Source organism: Microcaecilia unicolor, chromosome 10 (genome assembly GCF_901765095.1).
Source record: "Microcaecilia unicolor chromosome 10, aMicUni1.1, whole genome shotgun sequence".
Lineage (NCBI taxonomy): Eukaryota > Metazoa > Chordata > Amphibia > Gymnophiona > Siphonopidae > Microcaecilia > Microcaecilia unicolor.
Window position 1 is genome coordinate 66,971,754 of NC_044040.1, and position 21,374 is coordinate 66,993,127.

Genomic DNA, 21,374 nt, shown 5'->3' on the forward strand with positions numbered 1-21,374 from the left:
GAGCAGAGTACTCCTCTGGGTAGTCCTCCCTACGAAAGGAAGGGAGACAGAGCTGCTGATTCACATGGAAGCGAGAAACAATCTTGGGCAGGAAGGAAGGCACTGTGCGAATAGTCACTCCTGCCTCAGTGAACTGCAGAAAAGGCTCTCGACATGAGAGCGCCTGGAGCTCGGAAACTCTTCTGGCTGAAGTGATAGCCACCAAAAAGACTGCTTTCAACGTCAGGTCTTTCAGAGATGCCCTCGACAAGGGTTCAAAAGGCGGCTTCTGCAATGCTCTTAGTACCAGGTTGAGATTCCACGCAGGCACCACTGAGTGCAGAGGAGGGCGCAGGTGATTAACTCCCTTGAGAAAGCGCACCACATCTGGCTGCGAAGCCAGGGAAGCACCCTTCAGGCGGCCCCTGAAGCAAGCCAGAGCCGCTACCTGGACCTTAAGGGAACTGAGCGACAGGCCTTTCTCCAGACCTTCTTGCAGGAACGCCAACACTGAAGAAATTGGAGCAGTGAAGGGAGAAAGTGAGCCTGCTTCACACCACGCTGCAAAGATACGCCAAACCCTGGCGTAAGCAGTAGAAGTAGAGCGCTTCCTCGCTCTCAGCATAGTGGCGATGACCTTGTCTGAGAAGCCCTTCTTCCTCAGACGCTGCCGCTCAATAGCCAGGCCGTAAGACCAAAGGGGGAGGGATCCTCCATCACCACGGGACCCTGATGTAACAGGCCCTGCTCCACTGGCAGCCGCAGAGGATCGTCGACTGAGAGCCTGATCAAGTCCGCATACCAGGGACGCCTGGGCCAATCCGGACCCACCAGGATTACCCTGCCGGGATGCTTTGCCACCCGGTCTAGCACCCTGCCCAACATGGGCCAGGGCGGGAACACATAGAGGAGCTCTTGTGTCGGCCACTGTTGGATAAGAGCATCTACTCCCAGGGATCGAGGGTCCCGTCCTCTGCTGAAAAAGCGCGGCCCTTGGCAATTGGCCGATGACGCCATCAGATCTAGGCTCGGCTGGCCCCAGCGCTTCGTGATGTCCAAGAACGCCTGAGCAGATAGCTGCCACTCTCCGGGCTCCAAGGTATGGCGACTGAGAAAGTCCGCCTTGACATTCATGACTCCGGCAATGTGGGCCGCTGAAAGCTGCTCCAGGTTCGCTTCCGCCCACTGGCAAAGATTCATAGCCTCCTTGGCTAGAGGGGCGCTCTTGGTACCTCCCTGGCGGTTGACATAGGCCACAGCCGTGGCATTGTCCGACAGGACCCGTACAGGCTTCAACACCAGTACCGGGATGAACTCCAAAAGCGCCAACCGAATGGCTCTGAGTTCCAGGAGGTTGATAGACCACTTTGCCTCTGCAGGAGACCAGAGCCCCTGCGCTGTCCTTCCCAAGTAGTGGGCTCCCCAGCCCGACAACGAGGCGTCCGTCGTGACGACAATCCACTCCGGGGTCACCAGAGGCATTCCCGCAGACAACTTGTCTGTCTGCAGCCACCAGCTCAGCGCCTTGCGCACTGCTGGGTCCAAGGGAAGGCGCACAGCATAATCCTCCGACATCGGAGTCCAGCGCTGCAGCAAAGAGTGTTGAAGTGGTCTCATATGAGCCCTGGCCCAGGGCACAACTTCCATCGTGGCCGTCATAGAGCCCAACAGCTGCACATAGTCCCAAGCCCGAAGGGGAGAGGCTACTAGGAACTGGTCCACCTGAGCCTGAAGTTTGACAATCCGATTGTCTGGCAGGAACACTCTGCCCACTTGGGTGTCGAATCGAACTCCCAGGTACTCTAGGGACTGAGTCAGGCGCAGCTGGCTCTTCTCCCAGTTGATGATCCATCCCAGGGAGCTCAAAAGAGCAACTACCCGGTCCACAGCTTTGCCGCACTCTGCATAAGAGGGGCTCGGATCAACCAGTCGTCCAGATAAGGATGGACTTGTACCCCTTCCTTTCGTAGGAAGGCCGCGATGACCACCATTACTTTGGAAAAGGTCCGCGGAGCAGTAGCCAACCCGAAAGGGAGGGCTCTGAACTGGAAGTGTCGTCCCAGGACTGCAAAACGCAGAAAACGTTGATGAGGAGGCCAGATGGGAATATGCAGGTACGCTTCCTTGATGTCCAAGGATGCCAGGAACTCTCCTGCCTTCACTGCCGCTATAACAGAGCGGAGAGTCTCCATGCGAAAGTGCCGCACTTTCAAGGCCCGATTGACCCCTTTGAGGTCGAGGATAGGCCGGACAGAACCTCCTTTCTTTGGTACCACAAAGTAAATGGAGTAACGTCCCTTGCCAAGCTGACTTTCTGGCACCGGAACGACCGCACCCAGGCGGATAAGATTGTCCAAGGTCTGCTGCACTGCCACAGCTTTGACCGGAGACTTGCAGGGAGAGAGTACAAACCCGTCTTTTAAGGGTCGGCAGAACTCTAGTTTGTAGCCGTCTCTGATGACTTCCAGCACCCACGCGTCTGAAGTTATTGTGGTCCACTCGCCCAGAAACGAGGACAGCCGTCCTCCAATCTGCACTGGGGCGTGGACCAAGACCCCGTCATTGGGTACGAGACCCTGGGGGAGGACCGGAGGGAGCACCTCCGGGACGGCGGTCTCTGCGAAAGGAATGCTGCTTGGGGGAGAAATTCCTCTTGAAGGAAGAGGGGGCAGAGGAACCCGACTTGCCCGGGCGGTACCGACGGGCTTCCTGCAACCATCCTCTGGAGGTACCGGGACGAGTACTAGCCCGAGCCCTGACCTCTGGTAATTTCTTGCCCTTAGACGTGCCGAGATCGGTCACGATTTTGTCCAGCTCGACCCCAAAGAGCAGCTTGCCTTTAAAAGGCAACCTAGCCAGGCGGGATTTAGAGGCGTGGTCAGCAGACCAATGTTTCAGCCAAAGCCACCGCCGCGCAGAGATTGTCTGAGCCATGCCTTTCGCTGAGGCCCTCAAGACATCATACAGCAAGTCTGCCAAATAGGCTAAGCCCGATTCCAGGGCCGGCCAATCAGCCCTCAAGGAATGATCCGAGGGGGAAGCCCGCTGCACCATAGTGAGGCACGCCCTGGCCACATAGGAGCCGCAAACTGAGGCCTGCAAACTTAAAGCAGCCGCCTCAAAGGACGACCTTAAGGCCGCCTCCAATCTTCTGTCTTGGGCGTCCTTTAGGGCCGTGCCACCTTCCACCGGCAACGCCGTTTTCTTAGTCACCGCAGTGATTAAAGAATCCACGGTAGGCCACAGATAGGCCTCACGTTCACTCACAGCCAAAGGATAGAGGCGGGACATAGCCCTAGCCACTTTAAGGCTCGCTTCTGGGACATCCCATTGAGCCGAAATTAAGGTGTGCATGGCATCATGCACGTGGAAGGTTCTAGGCGGGCGCTTCGTCCCCAGCATAATGGCAGAGCCAACAGGGGCTGAGGGAGAGACGTCCTCCGGAGAGGAAATCTTCAAAGTGTCCATGGCCTGTAACAACAGGTTGGGCCAATCCTCTGGGCTAAAAAGCCGCGCTGCAGAGGGGTCATCCGCTCCATCCGAGCGGGGATCCGTCTCCTCCAAGGAATCCGCAAAGGACCGTTGGGAGACCTCAGACACGCTGCCCTCATCTACATCGGAGGAGACAAATTCCTCCAAGGCCTGGGAATCAACCCGAGGGCGTTTACCTCTGGGAACCTCAACATCTTTACCAGACGAGGGAGCAGGGGCAGCGTTGTGCATGAGGAAGGCCTGATGCAGCAGCAAAACAAACTCGGGGGAGAAACCCCCCAGACTGTGCACTTCCGCAGCCTGGGCAACAGCCCTAGACGCACCCTCAACCGGCGCTCGCAATAGCGGGGGAGAGACATGCTGCGCATCCAAAATGGCGTCCGGCGCGAAACTCCGCGAAGGAGCCGCGCGGGAAGAACGGCTCTTAACTTTAGCCGCTTCTGTGCCGTCGCCCAAATTAAGGGCGTTCATGGCATTAATGTCTCCAACCTCAAGGGCGGCCCAAGAAGAAGCCGTCCGAGCCGCGTGGCCGGCCAAGATGGCGGAGGCGAGGAGCGGGGGATGGGCGTTTATGGCGGGAAAAACCGCCACGCCGGAGGAAGGACCGGGACATTCATCGGTCACGAAACTGTCACCCAACAAGGGCGAATCAGGCTTTAAGACCCCCGCATCCCCCCTAGAAGCGCTCAAGCGACCCGGGGAGCGACCCTTTGCGCCCTCGCCCTCCGACGCCATATGCCACGAGGAGAAGAATCGGGGAACCCCCTGCCCGCTATAAAAAGGTAAAAATTACCTGCTGTCCGCTCCGAGTTGTAACGACCTGGTGTCCCAGTGAGTAGCTGCAATAGACGCTTAAATAAACGTCGAAATAAACGCCTTTAAGGACGTTCAAAATTTTTTTTTTTTTTTTTTTTAACGGAGCCAGCGGGAGGGGGGAGAAAAGGAGGGACCTGGCACCACCAGGTTTGCACTTGCTCAAAAGAGCCCTCAACCCCAGGCACTCAACAAAACCTAAAAATTAGGCTTGGAGGCCTAGCCAGAGCTGCTGCTGTGTGTGACCACCACCTGCTGAGATAGAGAGCATACAGAGGAGTTTCCGGCAGCACATGACCACATATAGGGAGGCAAAAGTTTGCTCTCTATCTCCACCTGCTGGTAGATGGACACAACCCACCAGTCTATGGATTGATCAGCTTGATGATATGGAATCAAACGTTTATGCTTTGCATGCCATTTGTCCTTGGCACCACTGTGTACACGTGTTTTTTGCTCTGATTTGTATTTTGGGCATGATTACCTTTGAATGGAACAGCCAAGCATGTACTGCTTATGTGCAAATGAAGTGTCAGATGAGACTACAACCTGTCATGTCTTATTTCATTATCTGTTTTCAGCTGTAGATTTTCACATGCATGTTTAAATGTATGAAGCCATATAACAGTTTCCACCCATTTATTTCATATTCATTTTAATATCTAGACAACGATTTTGACCTTGTTCTTTGCAGAGTGCATGCAGACCATGCAACTCCCTTTCTAAATGGCCAAATGCCCCCTGTTCAGGTTCTGTGCAGCGCTGCGTACGCCTTGTAGTGCTATAGAAATGCTAAATAGTAGTAGTAGTAGTAGTTCTTCAGTAGCGGATGGGTGCATACACTTTTCTTAATTGGTTTTTATTCCTTTCTGCTGTACTATGACATGCCAAGTCCTCTGCCACAAGTATCAGCCAGAAGGAGGGACTGGTGTCAAGAGTGGAGCAAGAGGTTTCTGCCCATCCCCCTTTCAGGGACCTGGAAACTCTCACATGAAAACTACTGAACATGAAGAGGCAATTAAAAAAAAGTCAACATTTTGTTGAGGAATGCTGTTCTTAAAAACACTTTTTTCTACAGATAGTTTGTACATAGCATAGTTGTACAGCATCTATGATTATGCCTAAATAAGTAGACATATGTATAATGTGTGTATAAGTAATGCATGCTTTTACTTGTACACCACAGCCCCAGAGGACAGCTTCTTGCAATACACAACACAACATTCAAAACAGTGCAGAATTCCATCATCCAAATCATACCATTCATAACTAACCCTCCCACCTGCATGAACCCTTCATCCTATGTGAGACAAGAAGAAAGGGTTAGACTAGTTTGCAAGATGTAGGGTCTGACAAAACATTTAAAGAAGAGTGCCATTCCCGCTAAAAGGGCAGTGATTTCTCCTGATAAGGGTAAGTTGATAAAAGATTTTTCCTCATGTGAAGACCAATGTTACATGCAGAAAAGGGCTTTTATAAGATTGCACAACTACATATGCATAAAGAGTGGATGCACAGAAATGACATGCCTACTTTTAATGTATAAACATTCCTGGGAGCAGAGCTGCAGTGTATATGCATCAGGGGGACATAGCCACTGGTGGGCCTAAGAGGGTACTCAACCCCTCCACTTTTGCTTCAGGGCCCTCCATTTCTCCTGGCCCAAACACAGTCAGCATGGATTACCAAGGACAGTGGGGGATCCCAAAGCCTGGCTGGCAGAAGAGTTCCACAATCCAAGGCCTTATCCATGTTCAGCTAGCAAGGCGCATACATTTAAACCTCATAGGTGGCATAGCCTGTTCATGATTTCAAGAGATTGCGAACAGGGAAGTGCCGGAAGGATGCTAGGATGCACAGAGAGAGGTATCATCAGCAGAGGAAATGAAGAATTGATACCCCTGTGAGGCCCCACTGAATATTGTGTTTGTGCCAAAACACGTATGAGAAGAGACTTAAGGCCCTGAATACATATAACCTAGAGGAAAGGAGGGATAGTGGCGACATTTACATATTTGAAAGGCATTAATATGCACATAAGCCTTTTTCAGAGAAGGGTAAGCGGTAGAACTAGAGGACTTGAATTGAGGTTACAGAGGGGTCAACTTAGGAGTAATGTCAGGAAGAACTTTTTCACGGACAGGGTGGTGGAGGAAATGAAAATGGTAGAGAAATTCAAAAACGCATGGGATAAAACACAAAGGATTCCTATATAGGAAGAGAATGGAATCAAAAACAATTTAACTGTGTTCTAGTGTCAAATCCAGTATCTGGGAAATAAGGCTAGTGCCAGGCAGACTTCTACGGTCTGTGTCCCAATTATGGCTAGATAGATCTGGTTAGGCTGGAGTGGGCTTCAACAACTCCAGTAGTTGAAAATTAAGCCAGTACCGAGCAGACTTCTATGGTCTGCGCCTTGAAAACAGCAAGGACAGCTCAAGATTAAGTATGCATATGTTATCTCTTGTGGGGCAGACTGGATGAACCATACAGATTCTCATCTGTCTTCATCTACTATGTTACTATGTTCAACGTAAATACAGTGCTGGCCGCACATTAGTCAAGCAAGGTAGAGCAGTAAAGAGTGGTAGCAGTACAAGCCTATCTCACTATCTGGATGCCACTGGGGAGTGACATATGTAGATTTTAGAAGAGGGAGAGGGGTGTATGCCTATTGTCCCCCATGTTAACATAACCTACTCTGGTTCAGGTGAAGTTATACCTGAGCAAAAAGGTGTTTGTTGTCGTGGCCAACTGAGGAGCCCAACCCTAATCCTGAACAGAGCAGTAGAAATCACTAACCCTGTCCACAGAATCCTGGATTAAGTGGAGGAAATCAAACTAAATTTCAGGATTTTTCTTTAAAGGACAAGGTGCACGTAAGGATAATGATTTTATTCAGAAATTCAGAAGTAATTGTGCACTACATGTTTCAATTGCAAGCAGCAGTAGTTTCTCAAACTTTGTAGCAGTTTCTAATTGTAATTCAACTAAATTATTCCAAGTGTTGATCCTAACTTGTGTTTATTTTTTTAAAACAGCACCAACAATTCAATGACACCACAGAAAATTATTCCAGCAGATATCAGCAAAGGAACAGAATCAGATAAGTACTTATCTCTTTTTCTCCCACCTACAAACTATGTTAGCTGGAACTGTCAAGCTGAATTGGATTTTCAGGAGGCTATATGGGAAAAACAACCTGAGAATGTCAGAGTATCTGGTGCTGGCCTAAATGGTCAGTTTCTAGTGGTTCAACAGGAAATCTGATTGCCAGATGGGTTTTGGCTGAAGGTTCGCATGAAAAAAATCATCTGAAAAAGATGATAGAACAGAAGTAGAGGGAGAAGCTTTAACTGTAGTTGATCACTCTGTCTTGGCTACAGAAATGAATTCTCCTGTGGACTATGGAAGATTGGACCAGGCAGACTGTCAGGAACCACAACTGTTGAGCACTGGGTAAGAAGAGAGTTCACAGGTGGAGGAGTTCTTGGGATCAGTTGTAAATGCAGAGCTTGATACAACATCCAGTAGTTGCAAGGAAAAAAGAGAATAAATTGGAAATAAATGAATGAAGTGAGCAAGAAACTGCCTGGTAATAGTAGATGGGTGGTAAAGAAGAAAATAGTGTGCGTGAGGATAGAGTTTGGGAAGAGGTGAATTCAGATGAGATACGTGTTAATGAGGAGGAGTGTTTCCCAGAGGAGATAAGCAAGAACCAATATATTGTTTGAGAAGAAGTGGTGAATCTGATGGAAGTAATGCTACCTGAAAAACGAATATTGACAGAGCGTGATAACAGTGCCTCCAACAGTGAGGATATGTTCAGGATTGGTGCCTATGATAAATTTCTGAATGGAAAAGGAGCTTGGGTCATTTGCGAAAACAGAGCTGGGAAGAAACAGAAAAATCAAAGAAGAAAAAGGTGCTTCAAACCACAAGAGAAAAAGCATTCAGGAGAATTTTCCCATCTAGGAAGATGAGACAAAAGTGAGAGAAGGTGATAAAACAAAGGACAAGATGGAGCTGAAGAAACAATGGAAGATGCATTCCAAGAGGTCACAGGTTAAAAGGCCTCAAAGGATGTATTCAATGCATTCTTCAGACAATTTGAGAGCTATAATTTAAATTATAAGAGGAAAAAAAAGTAATTAAAGTGAGGGAATTTTGCAGCTAAGACTTTTTCCCCCCTCATTCCTCATCAATATGTTTGAACCAAGAAGATGACATATGGAAACCAGTGTCCTAGGTCTTGTTTGGAACCAAAGTTTCTAATGGAAAGATTTGGGGTACATTGTTTTTTAGGGGGTGCATTCCTGAACTGTTGGAAACTAGAAATCCAACATAAGGCCAGTGTTATAAAAACAGTTCACAGAAATTTATTAAAGTTATTTAATCTAGATTTGGAGAGCCCAGAGGTATCAGAGAAAGTGGTGACACAGGAAAATATTGTAAAAAGCAAATCCGATGTTCCCAGTAAACCAGAGAATGACAAATGTACTTGGTATTGAATTCGTACTAAAATAGAGTTTAAAAATGTCCCTATTCGAAAGGAAAACATGAATGTTTTGGGAAATGGTGAGATGTATGCAGGTCTACCAAAGTAAATAGGGGAATCTGCTCTTCAATTTTGTGTGAAATTGGAAGAATCTTTAACTGTTGTTTTTAAAAATTTCAGATGTTGATTACTTCATACCACTGCAAAGGGAGAACTAAGCTGGCGGGAGAGGATAGTGATTATACAGTATTAAAGTACAGAGTAGTGTCTCCTTTTCCACATGTATTCTGAATTTTGGGAATCCTGTTTATTTCACAGTGATTTTGTAAACAGTGTGCAGTTTGTGTAGAACCGAGTGAATTTTGAATGTGGGTTAACCAAGGGGTTTGGCTAGGGATCCCATGTACTTAATTCGACTTTATTGTAGATGGCTTGGAATGTTTGTTGGACTTCTGTTTTGGCAACCCTGGAGGACAAGGGTTGAAATCTTGTCCAGATTGATAAGATCTAAGAAGTTTGTCCAGCACATCAGCTTCCATGCTTTCAGGATGTGCTGGATGAAGACTGTTACCAAAACGTAAGTATCCAGCGGGAAAGCACTGGGTTTCCTTCCAGTGACTCAGAAGTCATCAGAGTGCCCACTCACTGCCCCAAGCACCAATCAGGAGCACACACTTAAACACATGCTAAAATTCTTGCATGCAAGTAGTTCCATTTTGACACCGCAGTCTTCATTTTGAAAGTGTAAAATCCCACCGGAATGAATGGGAAATGAAACTTAAGTTAAACACCACAAAAATCATCACACATTTCTCAACGTCCCATTTTATCATGTATCAAATGTACATTTTTTTCCAAATTTAAAGTATGTTACCAAATTTCTTCATGACAATAACCTAAAATTCACCTGAACTTCCCCCCTAACATTGCTCTTGAAAATTAAAATATAACCTTAGCCACCAGCACAAGCGAAGGGAGCCTGAAACACACACCCACAAACCTGTCCGCACGTAAAGCAGCTGTGAAGCCAATTAAAATACAAAATTTTAAATACTCAACCACCCTAACCCACCGAGACCCCTGGACCTCCCCCCCCCCCTCTCCCCCAGGACAAAAATAAATTTTAAAATCCACCTCCAAAGCCCACAGTGTCTCAGACCAAAAGACCCTATTTAAAATTAAAATAAAAACCAGGCAGGCCAAAAATTGAAGTCCCATCTTAATTTGCAGCCTACTGGAGCTCCAGAGACACCATGGGGCTCATTTTCAAAGCACTTAGCCTTACAAAGTTCCATAGTAACCTATGTAACTTTGTAAGGCTAAGTGCTTTGAAAATACGCCTCTATGTGTGTGCTGAAAAATGTGCATGCACCAAAGCTGTAACAGCTAAGCCCGAAGCAGGCCATTTTCCTGCCTACCCTTTGGCTAAGAAACCTCACTTGCGGCTAGATCCACATTGGGGCTGGATGCAAATGCCACGGCTCTGGACCCAGGAAAGGGTCCAACACTGGCCACCAATGAAAGACTAGATCACAACCTGAAAACAGGATCTGTGATCCTGGACCCCCCTCTAAATGTAAACTATCATTTTTTTTAACCCTTGGGTTACAATAACCCTGCTCCCCAAACCCCCTATGTTCTAGATGTACCACTGATATGTGCATTTTAAAAATTATGCAGGTTTATAGAGTACATACGCACATTAATACCTTTTTCAAAGCAGGTGCTGATACCAGTTTGTTTTAACAGGGCTTTATAAAATTAAAAAAAAAAAAATCAGTCCCAAAAACGGACGAGCAAATACAAAAGCATTAACCATCAAAATAAATAAATTATATATATATATATATATATATATATACACACACACATTCACATTATTCTTTATAGTTTTGACAGCAGCCATTTTATTACTTTACATCTCATAGTATGTACATACGTTAAAACAACAAAGTGTACTTTTGTCAATTTTCCCAGGTAAAGAAAAATGTACGCTTTCAGACCAGAAGTGGCCCGACCTTTAGGTCACTTGAGGCGGGGAGCGGCCTCAGGCAGCACTCTTTGGGGAACGGCATCTACCCCTTCCTTCCTCCACCCCGTTCCCTGAGATTTACCTTCTTTCTTCATGTTCTAAAAGCTGGTGGCCGGCACTTGCCTCTTCTCTTTACTGCAGCCGCCTCTTTGATGTAACTTCCTGTTTCGTCAGAGGTGGACGCAGTAGAGAAGAAGCCGGAAAGAAGGTAAACTTGGCCGGGGGGGGGGGGGGGGGGGGGGCAGTAGCATCTCAGCCCTGCCTCAGGCACCATTCTTGTCTTGGGCTGCCCCTCTTTCAGAATATAATGGGAGCTGCGTGGCTATGGCAAAGGACTTTCTGGAGAAATTCCTGCCTTAAAAGGGTTCAAGGCTCTGGGTAATGAAGAAAATTCAAGTATGTATGTGGTTAAGGTTACAGGCAATATAATAGAATATGTGTACTGGCTCTGTCTCTTGTCATGTCAAATAACTTGTTGCTCATCCTAACAATCTCCTAAATTGACTTGTTTTATTACATTATGAATGCAATTCTGTAACCTGCTCTAGGCGCTGTTGGGAGGACGGGCTAAATAATGGAATAAATAAATTACTATTTACTACAAATACTCAAGATTTTTTAAAGCTCTAAGGCAAAAATAACAGTATGAATTGAACCTTTAATAGTTAGAAACAAAACTGAGCATAAGCTCAGAATTTGAAACTTCTTTAAAATCTGGGAAGCTTCTGAAATGTACTGGACAGATAGAACATTACATAAGTACATAAGTAGTGCCATACTGGGAAAGACCAAAGGTCCATCTAGCCCAGCATCCTGTCACCGACAGTGGCCAATCCAGGTCAAGGGCACCTGGCACGCTCCCCAAACGTAAAAACATTCCAGACAAGTTATACCTAAAAATGCGGAATTTTTCCAAGTCCATTTAATAGCGGTCTATGGACTTGTCCTTTAGGAATCTATCTAACCCCTTTTTAAACTCCGTCAAGCTAACCGCCCGTACCACGTTCTCCGGCAACGAATTCCAGAGTCTAATTACACGTTGGGTGAAGAACAATTTTCTCCGATTCGTTTTAAATTTACCACACTGTAGCTTCAACTCATGCCCTCTAGTCCTAGTATTTTTGGATAGCGTGAACAGTCGCTTCACATCCACCCGATCCATTCCACTCATTATTTTATACACTTCTATCATATCTCCCCTCAGCCGTCTCTTCTCCAAGCTGAAAAGCCCTAGCCTTCTCAGCCTCTCTTCATAGGAAAGTCGTCCCATCCCCACTATCATTTTCGTCGCCCTTCGCTGTACCTTTTCCAATTCTACTATATCTTTTTTGAGATACGGAGACCAGTACTGAACACAATACTCCAGGTGCGGTCGCACCATGGAGCGATACAACGGCATTATAACATCCGCACACCTGGACTCCATACCCTTCCTAATAACACCCAACATTCTATTCGCTTTCCTAGCCGCAGCAGCACACTGAGCAGAAGGTTTCAGCGTATCATCGACGACGACACCCAGATCCCTTTCTTGATCCGTAACTCCTAACGCGGAACCTTGCAAGACGTAGCTATAATTCGGGTTCCTCTTACCCACATGCATCACTTTGCACTTGTCAACATTGAACTTCATCTGCCACTTGCACGCCCATTCTCCCAGTCTCGCAAGGTCCTCCTGTAATCGTTCACATTCCTCCTGCGACTTGACGACCCTGAATAATTTTGTGTCATCGGCGAATTTAATTACCTCACTAGTTATTCCCATCTCTAGGTCATTTATAAATACATTAAAAAGCAACGGACCCAGCACAGACCCCTGCGGGACCCCACTAACTACCCTCCTCCACTGAGAATACTGGCCACGCAATCCTACTCTCTGCTTCCTATCTTTCAACCAGTTCTTAATCCATAATAATACCCTACCTCCGATTCCATGACTCTGCAATTTCTTCAGGAGTCTTTCGTGCGGCACTTTGTCAAACGCCTTCTGAAAATCCATTAATATGCTTTACTCACCCCACATTCATAGCATCTAGATTTGTCGAAATAGTTGCGCCTACGAATGAATTCAGCTGCTCTTCCATTGTCAACAGCAATGCTTGCCTTTATTACTCTGCCGAACAGCTAAAATACAGAACAAGAATTACTCCTTCAACTTGCAGTACAGAACATGGATCTCACCATCAAGACCTGTTCTTCTTGTAGCTTACTTGTTTGTTATTAAGCGCTCGAACGCAGTTCTGGGCAGACTCCTTATCCAAAAATAAAACAAATGCAACCCCTTTGCTCATCCTGGTATCCTTGTCTTTCATTACAGTGACTCTGAAAACAAATGCAAATGAAAAAAAAAAGAAGTTTCAATTCACAAGAACATAGACCTCATTAGAGAAGAAACTTCCCAGGGTAGTTTTTAGCTCTGGTGCAATAGATTAAGAAAGGAAGGAAAGCCATGAGTCAGACTAAGGTCCATCAAACTCAGTATCCCAGAAGTAGATCATGATAGATGCAAGAAACAAGTTCACATCTATTATCTCTTTCAAACCAGAGAAGTCCATTAAGCCATAGAGACATGTTTGAAAATACAGCTGGGATTCTCAACTAGGGATGGGCAGCCAGAATGTTTTCCTGTCATTTTTTCCCTTATTTTTTCATTCTAAAATGAATGTGAGGAGTGTGCACTCTTCTTAACGAGTCCACACTATGGGTGAAGAAGCATACGCTTTTCCAATGGTCCACATGTGCATGATGGTTGCACATTAGTGCGCAATCAAAAAAGAATGCGTTCTCTTTGCACATAATGCACACACACAAAAAAAGGGGGGCACCCAGTGCGCACTATAATCAGTGAACAACATTAAGCTCACTCCTATTGTCAATCCAGTCTTCAGGACACACTCAGCTGGATTTTCAGGAGATCCACAATGAATGTGGATGAGATTTTTATGTAAATCTATGAAAATGCCTCATGAATAATCATTGTATATATCCTGAAAACTCTGACTAGCTGGGTGTGTCCTGAGTACTGAGTTGAGAACCCCTGGAATTGAGGGGGTGGGGAAGAGAGATTGTACACTTTTTATGAGGAAAAATTATGTCTTACCTGATAATTTTCTTTCCTTTAGTCAAAGCAGACGAAGTCAAAGACTTGTGGGTTGTGACCATCTACCAGCAAATGGAGAGAAACAGGACTTGATATACCGCCTTTCTGAGGTTTTTGCAACTACATTCAAAGCGGTTTACATATATTCAGGTACTTATTTTGTACCAGGGGCAATGGAGGGTTAAGTGACTTGCCCAGAGTCACAAGGAGCTGCAGTGGGAATTGAACCCAGTTGCCCCAGGATCAGAGTCCACTGCACTAACCACTAGGCTACTCCAAAGAAGGCTGCAACCTGCTAGGAGTCCAGGGGGCATCCCACCTGGCACCTACTCCAAGCCGCAAGGGTAAAGCGACCCAAAGGCCAATAGTGCAAGTGATAAATAATCTAAAGGGCAATTGCCCATGACAGAACAGCCCAAGGTGGCTAAAGGTGCAGAGAGATGCAATGTGAAAATGCCGCCGTATGCTGAAGTCAAAGTCCATGAACACAGTGGGGAGCTGAAGGCTAAAAATGTTATAAGGACCAAAAAACAGGTCAGACAACCGGAACTCTAGGGCTCCCAAAGCCGCATGGGATCGCTGCCTTAAGGAGACCATGCTGGGATGGCTGACATGCCCCGAAGGCAGCCGCTGCAGCAGCGCACCATTAGATGCTGATGCGGACAAACCACCAGTTGCCAAATAGCCATGTCTTAGCAAGGAGAAAACAGTCCAAGCGGCATAGAGACGCAGCTATCAAAACAAGGAACACCGCAATCCAATACTTGGAGTATAAATACCCCTGCAAGTGCAGGTACAAGCTGAAGGCTGCCTATGCAGACAGGAAAGAGCAAGCCAGGCAACTGTGAGGAGACACTGCCCCATAGCTCAAAGCGAAAAAGAAATACACTCTCCCCAGGAAAAGAGAACAGCCCACATCAGCACAGCCCAAGCCCCAGAAAGAGAAGTGAGCTGCAGACTGAAAATGCAGCCAGGAGTAGTGGGAGAAGATCGCCGACGAGAAGGCTGCAAGGGAAGCGGAGAATGACCTGGGAACAGAAAGGTCCAGGCTTTTGTGCGGGAATTCACCATGTGAGAAAGAGCCAAGACCCAAAACCATAAAGGCAGACAAAAAAAAAAAAAAAAACTTCTGCTAATCAGGGAACCGGCACTGTCCACACCACAATGGCCTGAAGGCTGCGAAGACAGAAAAGGAAAAACCATTATTGCAGTCTGTAACCAAAATGGCTGCCGCCAACTGAAGAGAGTTACTATAAAAAAGTGCGCCAAACTCACTCCTGTGCTGGTCCCACGGTACTGTCTAGAAAACACAGGAAAAACCTTCACACAGCCTACTCAAAAAGAAATAGTGTACCGCCGCAGCTGTTCTAACACAAACACTAGAAGCTTTAGAACAACAGTCCACTGTCTGTGGAGATAGAGAATACTGGCTGACCAAGGAGCCATCCTACGTGGGAGAGTTCAGTCTGGTACTCTCTATCTTCATCTGCTGGTAGATGGACATAACCCATAAGTCTCTGGAGTTGTCTGCTGCTGATGACAACGACAGGTGGGCTACCCTTCTGGGTTTAGGTATTAATAAAGGAGGAAAGAAGAGATGAATGAAAAGAGCAAGTTTGCACAACCTGCTATTTTACTACATTGGACCATAGGTTTGGTTATATTTAGTTGGTATTCTAGCCCAGTTTTGCTTGGAACTAATCGGTGGGGGAATCAGGAATACTTTTAAGAAGACCCTGCCAACAAGGTCTTGACCAGCCTGTGTCTTTATTATCAAACTGTAAAGTTTATCCTTCATTCTCATAATATTGAAACTATAAACCACAAAACAGAAAAGAACAATGAATAATTATACAATGAATGGGGGGGGGGGGGGGGGGGGGGGGGTTGAAGTGTAGGGCAACTTACTTCACAACTTTTCCATATTTTGAAAAAATCTGAAAGAAATAGCATATGCAATATTAGCAAATCCATTTTAAGACCGTATAAAACATCAAATAAATGCTTCATACAAACCACATATTTAATAATTAGAAACAAATGTAATGAAGTTGATCGAAGAAATAACTTCTGAAGGATACTCACTCTGTATAAATCATTGTTGGTCAGCGAGAAAGAAAGGTTGGATATATACACTGTGCTTTTACTAGGTGCCAGGCCACCGCTCATTTTTCTAAAGTGAAAACAAAAATGGCAACTATAGTAGAGATTTAGTACAAACCCTAGGATAAATAATCTGTTCCGATTTTGTTTTTATTTAAAACATTTCTAAACCGTACTATCCAATTGTCCTGGAACATGTACAGTGAAAGGCATAAAAAACATAGCAGAATACACACACAACTACAACAAAGAATCACTAAGGGCCTTGTTTACAAAGGCATGCCAGCGATTTTAGCATGCGCTGTGTAGATGCCCATAATATTTCTATGGATGTCTACACGGTTAGTGGGTGCTCATTTTTAGCACACGCTCAAAACACTAGCACACCTTTGTAGACAGGGCCCTAAATGAACACATCTTCACCAAGACTAATATCTTGTGGCAGTAAGTAAATTACTCAGACTGAAAAAGCCTGAGCAAAAAGAAATGACTGTTTCCTAAACTCAAGTTCTCACATGTAAGCTCACAGGCAAAGTATTCCAAATACAATAGCTGAGCCTGAGGTTAGCTTCAAGCCTAATGCGCTTAAAGGAAGGAGTGTCCAATAAAAGTTTATCCAAAGAAAAAAAAAAAAAAAGACAACGAGATGGTTGATACAAAAGATTAACCCAATAGTGCCCAATGTTCCCATAATAAGCCATATGGGAACAAACTGATTAGGCACTAATGGGTTAAAGAGTGTTCCATACATTTTGGGATAACCTTGCCATATTCCTGTAACGTACGTAGAAAAAATTAATTCTTACCTGATAATTTTCTTTCCATTAGTCCCAACAGATCAATCCAGAGACTTGTGGGTTGTGTCCCTCTATCAGCAGGTGGAGATAGAGAGAATCTCCGAGGTTTGCTATATGTGGACCTGTGCAGCCTGCTGAACCTCAGTATGAACGATACCAAAGTAGTGGAATGGAAACAATAGAAAACTCTCCTGACATTGTCAGACCAATTGCCCAACATACTTCCACCACTTCTATATTTATTTATTTTATTATCAAACAAAGGAGCATTCAGAACAACAGAACCCGAAAAAAAAAACTAACCAACCAACCGCAACAAAACTGCAGACAGTAAACCCAGGGGGGCCTCTGGATTGATCTGTTGGAACTAATGGAAAGAAAATTATCACGTAAGAATTAATTTTTCCTTCCATGGCGTCCCACAGATCAATCCAGAGACTTGTGGGATGTACCCAAGCAGTCCTCAAGTAGGGTGGGACACCACCAACCGACCACTTTGTCGGTTGCCCGCCGACTCTCCTCGAAAGAAGACGCCCACATAAGCCAGTCATCTAGATAGGGATGGACCTGAATCCCTTCCTTCCTGAGATAGGCCGCAACTACTACCAGGACCTTGGAAAAGGTCCGAGGCGCTGTGGCTAGGCCGAGGGACATCACTTTGAATTGAAAATGACGACCGAGCACTGCAAAGTGAAGAAAGCGCCTGTGGGAAGGCCAGATTGGAATGTATAAATAGGCCTCTGAGATCGAGAGAGGTAAAAAAAACTCTCCTGGCTGTACTGCTGCAATCACCGATCGGAGGGTTTCCATGTGGAAAAGCCAAACCCGTAAGGACCTGTTGACGCACTTGAGATCTAAGACGGGCTGCCAAGAACCGCCCTATTTTGGCACCACAAAATAAATGGAATATTGACCGCACCCTCTTTCTGCTGGGGGTACAGGCTGGACGGCATCCAGCCTTTGTAAGTTGAGAAGGGTGTGTCGAATGGCCCCGCACCTTGGTGGGACATTTGCAAGGTTCCAGAAAAGAGTCTACTATTGGATGAGCCAATTCTACCTTGTAGCCGTCTCTGATAACCTTCAAGACCCATTCGTCGGATGTTACCCTGGTCCACTACACCAGGAATAGGGACAGTCTGCCCCCAATAACCGGCTGAATAGGGACCAGGGCCCTATCATTGGGCGAACCTGGCTGCGGGCTGGTTTCTGTTACCGGAAAGGAAGGCCCGCTTATCACCTCGAAAGGGCTGAGGCCTCCGAGAAGACCTTGCTCTCTGAAAAGAGGTGCCGCAACCTGGAAGGTAACGCCGTGTATCCCTAAACTTAGGTCTAGGTCCCGCCGGTCGTACAAACTTGAACCTGTCCTCCGGGAGGCGCTGGCCCTTAAGAGTCACCGAGGTCCTTCACAATCTGTTCTAAGTCTGTCCCAAACAAAAGCTGTCCCCTAAAAGGAAGCCTTGCTAAACGTGCCTTAGAGGCCATGTCTGCAGCCCAATGCCACAACTACAGCCAGCAACGCGCGGTGACCGCTAGGGAAACCTTCTTCACCAGTCCTCAAAAGATCATAAAGATCCGCAAGGAAGGCTAAACCGGACTCCAAGGCCGGCAAAATAGCCACGAGATCTTCCGGAGAGGAGGCTTTCTGTACCCACGATAAGCATGCCCGCGCCGCATAGGAGCCACAAACTGAGGTCTGCAGGGAAAGGGCCGCTACTTCAGCTTCAAGCAAGTCTCCTTACGATCCTGAGGGTCCTTGAGCGCCATGCCACCCTTCAAAGGGAGAGTGGTTTTCTTAGTGACCGCTGTGATTAAGGAATCCACCGTAGGGACCTTCAGCAAGTCTAAGTCAGGAGCAGGCAGCGCTTAAAGACGCAACATAGCTCTAAGCAACCTTAAGCCCACTGTCCGGCGTATCTCACTGCGCCGAAATAAGGATTTTCATGGCCTCATGCACATGAAAGGAATGAGGTGGGCATTTGGTGCCAGACATAATAGAGGGCACCGGACCTGTTCCCCCTGACGATTCAGGGGGGAAATGGTCAAAACCTCAAAAAGCCCTAACAATCAGGGAGGGAAGCTCTTCCCTGCAAAAAAGGCGGGCAGCCGTCGGATCATCCCCCTCCTCAGAGGGCAAGGTGACCTCATCTGCCAAATCCAAATATTCTGAGGGAGAGCCCGGAGACAAAACCGGGACATCTGTGTCAGATAGCTCCTCAGGATCCAAAATCTTCACCCGGGGACATTTTCGCAGGAAAGATTGAGAGGCTGCAGAAAGCAAAGTTTGCTAAGGAAGAGACAGGGCTGTCTGAAGAGAAGCTCCTGACTTCTTCAAAAGAAAGGTATTATGCATTAATAAAACAAAATCCGTGGAAAAAGGAACTGCAAGGGGCTCCCCTGCTCCCTGTACATCGATTCCCTCCATCGGAGCCTGTGCCACAGAAGCACGCTGTGCCTCTTGTCTAATCAACCGCCACGTGCAGAGCGGGTCACGCCTGTGAGGAAAACATGGCACCCGCCAACATGCGCTGCACTTACTGCAGCGAGGAAACCGCCGAAACTATCCCCTGCGCTTCAGACTCACTGGACGCCTGAGGGGAACCCCCGTTGCGCTGAACATCCGCTGTGGGCTGACGGCGGCACACTCCCCCGAAGCTGCTCTCCGGCCCCCACACCGGGGGCAGCGCTTAGCCACCTCAGAACGCACTGACATGCTCCACAAACGCCTGCCCCAAAACTGACTCGGCAGAACGTCTAGTTCCGCCATATGAGTAAACAAAAACAAAGTCTCTTACCTTTTTTTATTTTATTTTTTTATTTTTTAGTCAGAAGAGAAAGGAAACACCCGATCAGGCCAACAGCCCCTGGCAACGGAGGAAAGGTATGGGGAGACCGGGAGGGACCTGGCACCACCAGGTGTACACCACAAGCTGCAAACAGCCACTCAACCCCTGACTGTGCTAAACTAGGCCCAAAGGACACCAGTAGCCAGATCAAACCAGAGCTGAACAGAGATGTCCCTCCACCTGCTAGAGAGAATACTGAGGTTCAGCTGGCTGCACAGGTCCACATATAGCAAACCTCGGAGGTTCTATCTCCACCTGCTGGAAGAGGGACACAACCCACAAGTCTCTGGATTGATCTGTGGGATGCCATAGAAACTACATTTGCCAAGAGACGTGGATCAAAACTTCTACATTAAAAGTCTTAACAATCAGTCATTTATTAGGGAACTTTTAGCACTAACCACTGAATTCTATACATGGTGCACCGAATAGCACATGTTAAATTCTGTACACGGCCAATTTACGAGTGCTATTCAATTAATCAACGAGCCTTAGTGTTGACAACTGGCCGATAACCAATTGGCAACACTAATTGGCAATAACAAAGAGGCGCACTTAAATTCCGGCGTGTGTAGGCAAAAAGGGGACCCAGCAATGGGAGGAGTATGGGCGTGTCGAGGCCATCAATCAAATCTATACACGTGGTTATAGAATTCGGGGGAGCGCACCTAGATTTAGGCAGAGGCATTTACACCAGCTTTTCACTGGCGTAAACGACTCAGCCTAAATCTAGCTGTATCCACCCGGCCTATGCACTATTCTATAAACTGTATCAGAATATAGACGCGGCTTATAGAATACTGCTAGGCACGTAAATCAGACACACCTTGATTTTATTTGCCATATATAGAATCTGGCCCTAAAGGGCTAATTCTATAAGGAACTATTTTTAAGCAGCAGACACACACATAAATGGAAGTATTCTAATATCACTTACATGTGTAAATGACCTCTTTCAAAATACCAACTAGTGGAAAAGTGCATGCCATGATTTCATAGTACTTACCTTACCTTCCCAGGGGGCATGCACACAAATGTGTGTGCTCTGGCTATCTATGCAAGTTATTTGAACCAGCTATAGGGCGAGTGTAAGTGCTTACACCTTAAAGTATATGCGTTTCCTGGAACTGACACTATAATTTTATAAAGTACACATCTTCTATAGTATAATAGGCTTGAAATAGGTGCATGCTTACACTGTTATCCTAGAAACCCCGTTAGAGAATGACCCTCTAACTGTCCAAATTCCTGAAGATTTAAACCTAATAAATATGGTGCTCGGGGTAGTCCTTATTTAACATGCACAAGAAAATCAATGATGATCAAACAGACAAAATATGAATCAATCAAAGTTATCCAGAGATGCCACGTTACCCAGTGTAGGTTTTGTGGTGCCTGATCTGCCCATTGAAATCAGTGCTGCAAGTCCCATAACGCACCAGGAAACCCAGGACTGTTCCTGGAACTGGGTAACTTAGCCATCTCTGGTTATCTCAGAAATATTTGATACGATATCAATGAGAAAAAGAAATGTGGCGAGTAATTTAATAAAAGCTTGGCTAGCCCATGTAAAAAATATTTTAGATGTCAAAAAGGGTTCTTATAAAATTGCACATATATACAGTGGTGGAAATAAGTATTTGATCCCTTGCTGATTTTGTAAGTTTGCCCACTGACAAAGACATGAGCAGCCCATAATTGAAGGGTAGGTTATTGG

The 21,374-nt window shown here is 46.3% G+C and overlaps 1 protein-coding gene across 2 annotated transcripts in view; it reads right to left on the reverse strand.

The window, feature by feature from the left end:
• The window catches only part of ZCRB1 (zinc finger CCHC-type and RNA binding motif containing 1), a 58,043-nt gene that overhangs the window by 25,535 nt on the left and 11,134 nt on the right, over positions 1-21,374 (reverse strand). For both annotated transcript variants that reach the window (XM_030216775.1, XM_030216777.1), the window contains exons 2-5: positions 16,000-16,087; positions 15,823-15,851; positions 13,025-13,136; positions 12,831-12,938 (exon numbers count right to left, since the gene is read on the reverse strand). In XM_030216775.1, coding sequence (XP_030072635.1) covers positions 12,831-12,938; positions 13,025-13,136; positions 15,823-15,851; positions 16,000-16,083 — 333 coding nt within the window. In that variant the 5' untranslated portion in view covers positions 16,084-16,087. The remainder of the gene's footprint in view (positions 1-12,830; positions 12,939-13,024; positions 13,137-15,822; positions 15,852-15,999; positions 16,088-21,374) is intronic.